Genomic DNA, 3,550 nt, shown 5'->3' with positions numbered 1-3,550 from the left:
TCCACTCTTGTGCATGAATTTAGAGTTTTAACGAAAAATCTGCGGTACTGTTTACTTTAACAAAAAATCATATTTTTACATTAAGAAGTCAAACTTGGTACTATTCACTTTATTTTTTTTTTTGTCCTTATTGTTAAAACTCAAAATTTTCAAACTATTTTCATTAATTTTTTTTTTTGAAAAATGCTTTTCTCCCAGATAATATTTGAAATACATTTAAAGCATCACATCTTTAATTCAAAAAACACTTTCTGTTACCCTGCAAAAGAATCCGGCTGTGAGGATCTCATAGATCAGTTAATTATATCTGTTCATCGTATATCGTGTGATAAAAAATATTTTAATATTTTTATTTAAAATAAAACTCAAACCGTACATGATAAAAACTAACCGTATAATATAGATGAACAAGCATAATTCACGAATCTCCAAAATTCTTACCAAAAGAATCTAAACGCTATCCTGTTGGCCTGCAAAATACCGATATGACCATCATCATCTGCCTTGTCGGCAAATAGCATCAAAAGGCATGAAAAAGACCTTGTGATATAACAGCACTTCTCAAACACATAATGACGTAGAAGTGGAACAATTGCTCAATAGCGCAGGCAAAGTTTACTGTTTTCGGATTATTGGTGTCTGTTTTTGTTTGATGATACCTTTTTAAAAAGAAAATGACGAGATAGATCAAACTTATTACTTTGCCACGATATACAATAATTTGGGCATTTGAGGCATTTTGAAAGGTTAAAACTGCACTTTTATTTAATTTGGGTTGTTTTGTTAATTTGGGTTAAGTTATTTCCCATTTATTCTTTTGTCGTCAGGGTTTCTGTCAGATTATTTACACAAACTCTATGGTTGTATTTTGGACTATCTTTCATTCAATAAAATTCAAAAAAAAAACGAAAGTTGCTCTCACAAATCCCTGACGTCCTAGGAACCTTCAAGTGCGATCGCTTGTGAACCCTTTATGCTATAACTTTCGTTGTGTCACATAATAAAGCACTCTAGATTGTCGATGTCAAATTGAGAAATGATCATCAAAGAAAAGAGGAAGATTTTATGTTTGCCCTCATAAATTAAAATTCAAGAGTTTCGGTTGGTTAAAAGAATTCATGAAGTTAAAGTCATATTTTCTTCTTGAAGAAAATTAATGTTCCACTATAAAATCAATTGGCAGCATGAGAGTAGCGCTATTATTTATATGCACAAGCAAAGTCCTCTCTTAATAATGTGGAACTCATTCTCAACACTTGTCTCCTCTCTCTAGTATCGTTTGTGTAAAATAAAACCTAAATTGAAACTTACAACTAGAGTAGACACTTAACTTCACCAGATAACGCAATATTCTGCATCGTTACCGGTTGTCAATACACTATTTTCTTCAAAACACCCACAAGTGACAAGACAATGGTCATTGCTACCTTGCCTTTCACTTTTTATACTATTTCATCCATGTGAATTGTGGACCATTTGGAGAGGAATAAAATGAATTCCATGCTTGCTATAATCGTGAGACCCACAACCACACACAAAGTGGTTAAAGTGGGGAACATGATAGCAAACACAATCAGGAGTATTATCTAATATGCCCTCCCAAAATAGAGCCATGCCCTCTCATTGCATTGCCCTAAGCACGCCAAGCCTCCCTTTTTCACTTCCCTTTGCCACAAAGTGCCATCATCACAAGGCTTCAACATCATTTCTTCAAACCTTATCATATGATGATCCTATATGACTACTCCATCTCCTTTGCCACCCCAACATTTTTCTTTCTTTCTCAGAAACCCAATTTTCCATTTTCTCATGAAACAAACAGGCATATATATTTTGGTGTTGTAGAACCTTGGTTTTGTTTAGGATTAACATACATATTCTCTCCAAGACCTCCATAAAGGGAGAGACAAAGTAGGAACTTTCTTTTTCCTTTTTCGTTGCTTACTCTTTAACCCAACTTTGCTTTTTCTGAGCTATAAAGTCCACAAACAGTTTAAGCCTAACTATTTGCAACCTTGTATCTGTTTAGATCTAGTTTTTCATAGAATTCGATAAGCCAAAACCACATTCTTGTAGTGTACAAGCTTCCAAGAAAATCAAACCAAACCGTTTTGTACATTTATGATTTATTGTTACTATATTCACTCTTCGAAATCAAGCTCATTTTCTCACATGGGCTTTCTCTTCTCTCTCACATTGGTTGTTCTCTCATTCATATGTGTAGCGTTCACAAAATCTGAAGCTCAGAAGATCCAATCAGCCCGTCTTCTCGACCTTCTCATTCGAGACGTCACCTTCAAGGCGTACGACACACGCATCAGGACAGGAACACTACACACTGTAAATTTACCAGCAAACTTCTCAGGCATCATAGTTGATACTGCAAGATACAGATGTGGCAGTCTGCGAAGGTACGGCGCGCAGGTAAAAGAATTTCATCTAGGCACTGGTGTATCTGTGCATCCATGTGCTGAGAGGGTCATGATAGTTAGACAAAATTTGGGATATAATTGGTCCTCAATATATTATGCCAACTATGACCTATCTGGATATCAGCTTGTTTCTCCGATTTTAGGCCTCTTAGCGTATAACGCCGGTACGGATGTGAACTTCAGCAACCCTTTTGAGCTTGGTATTGAAGCTGGAGAAAAACCCATCAGCATTGACTTTAAAAACATCACAAGGGTGAACAATGAATTGGGTACAAGGCCATTATGTGCAAGTTTTGAAGGTGATGGCAAAGTGACATTGGCAAGGGAAACTAAACCTTACATTTGTGTTGCAAAAAGGCATGGACATTTCGGGTTGGTCATTGAGAAACCTATTCCGGTGCAGTTGAGGAAGAGAGTGAGCCAGTGGAAAATAGCGGTTGGAAGCTCGGTTGGATCTGCATTGGGTGCTTTTCTTTTGGGACTGCTTCTAGTGGCAATGCTTGTGAAGGTGAAGAAGCAGTCGAGGATGGTGGAGATGGAGAGAAGGGCTTATGAAGAGGAAGCTTTACAGGTATCAATGGTTGGACATGTGAGGGCTCCTACCGCATCGGGTACTCGAACAACACCAGCAATTGAGCATGCGTATATACCTCCTCCTCACTGAATTGGATTCAGTTTTTCATACTAAATTATTCTTTTTTAACATTATTTAGCTGAAATGGAAAGGTATTTGTTGTGAGATAGAATTGTAGTTAACCAAATTTTTCAAAGGCTCCGTTGGTTGGGAGAAGGAAATTCTACTTTCTGAGCTATACATGGCCATTCATTGTTCTTTTTACCTTCAATTTTCATGACGGGATGAGGTTTCTTTTCTTTTTCTTATGAATGTTTCCTAATTACTTGTCAAACTGCAGAGTGGAGACATAGGTTAACAAAACTTTAACTGCAGTTACCAGTTATCTTACTAACTAAAGGGTTTAGAGTGTGCTTAATTTGACCTCACCGTGATGGTAAAAAGACAACGATCTTCTCACTCACTTGACAATTAGCCTCCACCATACAATCAAATCGCTTTAATACATTACTTAGTTCAGATTAAGAACTTATAGAAAACAATA

General features: G+C 36.5%; 1 protein-coding gene across 1 annotated transcript; it reads left to right on the top strand.

Annotated features, from left to right (window-relative positions):
* The first annotated feature begins 1,684 nt into the window (after window positions 1–1,684).
* LOC125475334 lies at window positions 1,685–3,268 on the top strand. Its single transcript, XM_048580062.1, has one exon. It carries the CDS (start codon window positions 2,122–2,124, stop codon window positions 3,094–3,096), a length of 975 nt encoding a protein of 324 aa, XP_048436019.1. The 5' UTR covers window positions 1,685–2,121; the 3' UTR covers window positions 3,097–3,268.
* Window positions 3,269–3,550: the final 282 nt, after the last annotated feature.

Source organism: the organism of the source record quoted next, unplaced genomic scaffold (genome assembly GCF_019419815.1).
Source record: "Pyrus x bretschneideri cultivar Hongxiangsu unplaced genomic scaffold, Pyrus_bretschneideri_v1 Contig14, whole genome shotgun sequence".
Lineage (NCBI taxonomy): Eukaryota > Viridiplantae > Streptophyta > Magnoliopsida > Rosales > Rosaceae > Pyrus > Pyrus x bretschneideri.
Note: the sequence above shows the minus strand (reverse complement) of the source record. Positions and strands in the feature narration are given on the sequence as shown.

What these genes read in the sequence shown, in the direction of transcription:
- LOC125475334 (XM_048580062.1), top strand. Translation starts at nt 2,122, where the DNA reads ATGATTTATTGTTACTATATTCACTCTTCGAAATCAAGCTCATTTTCT.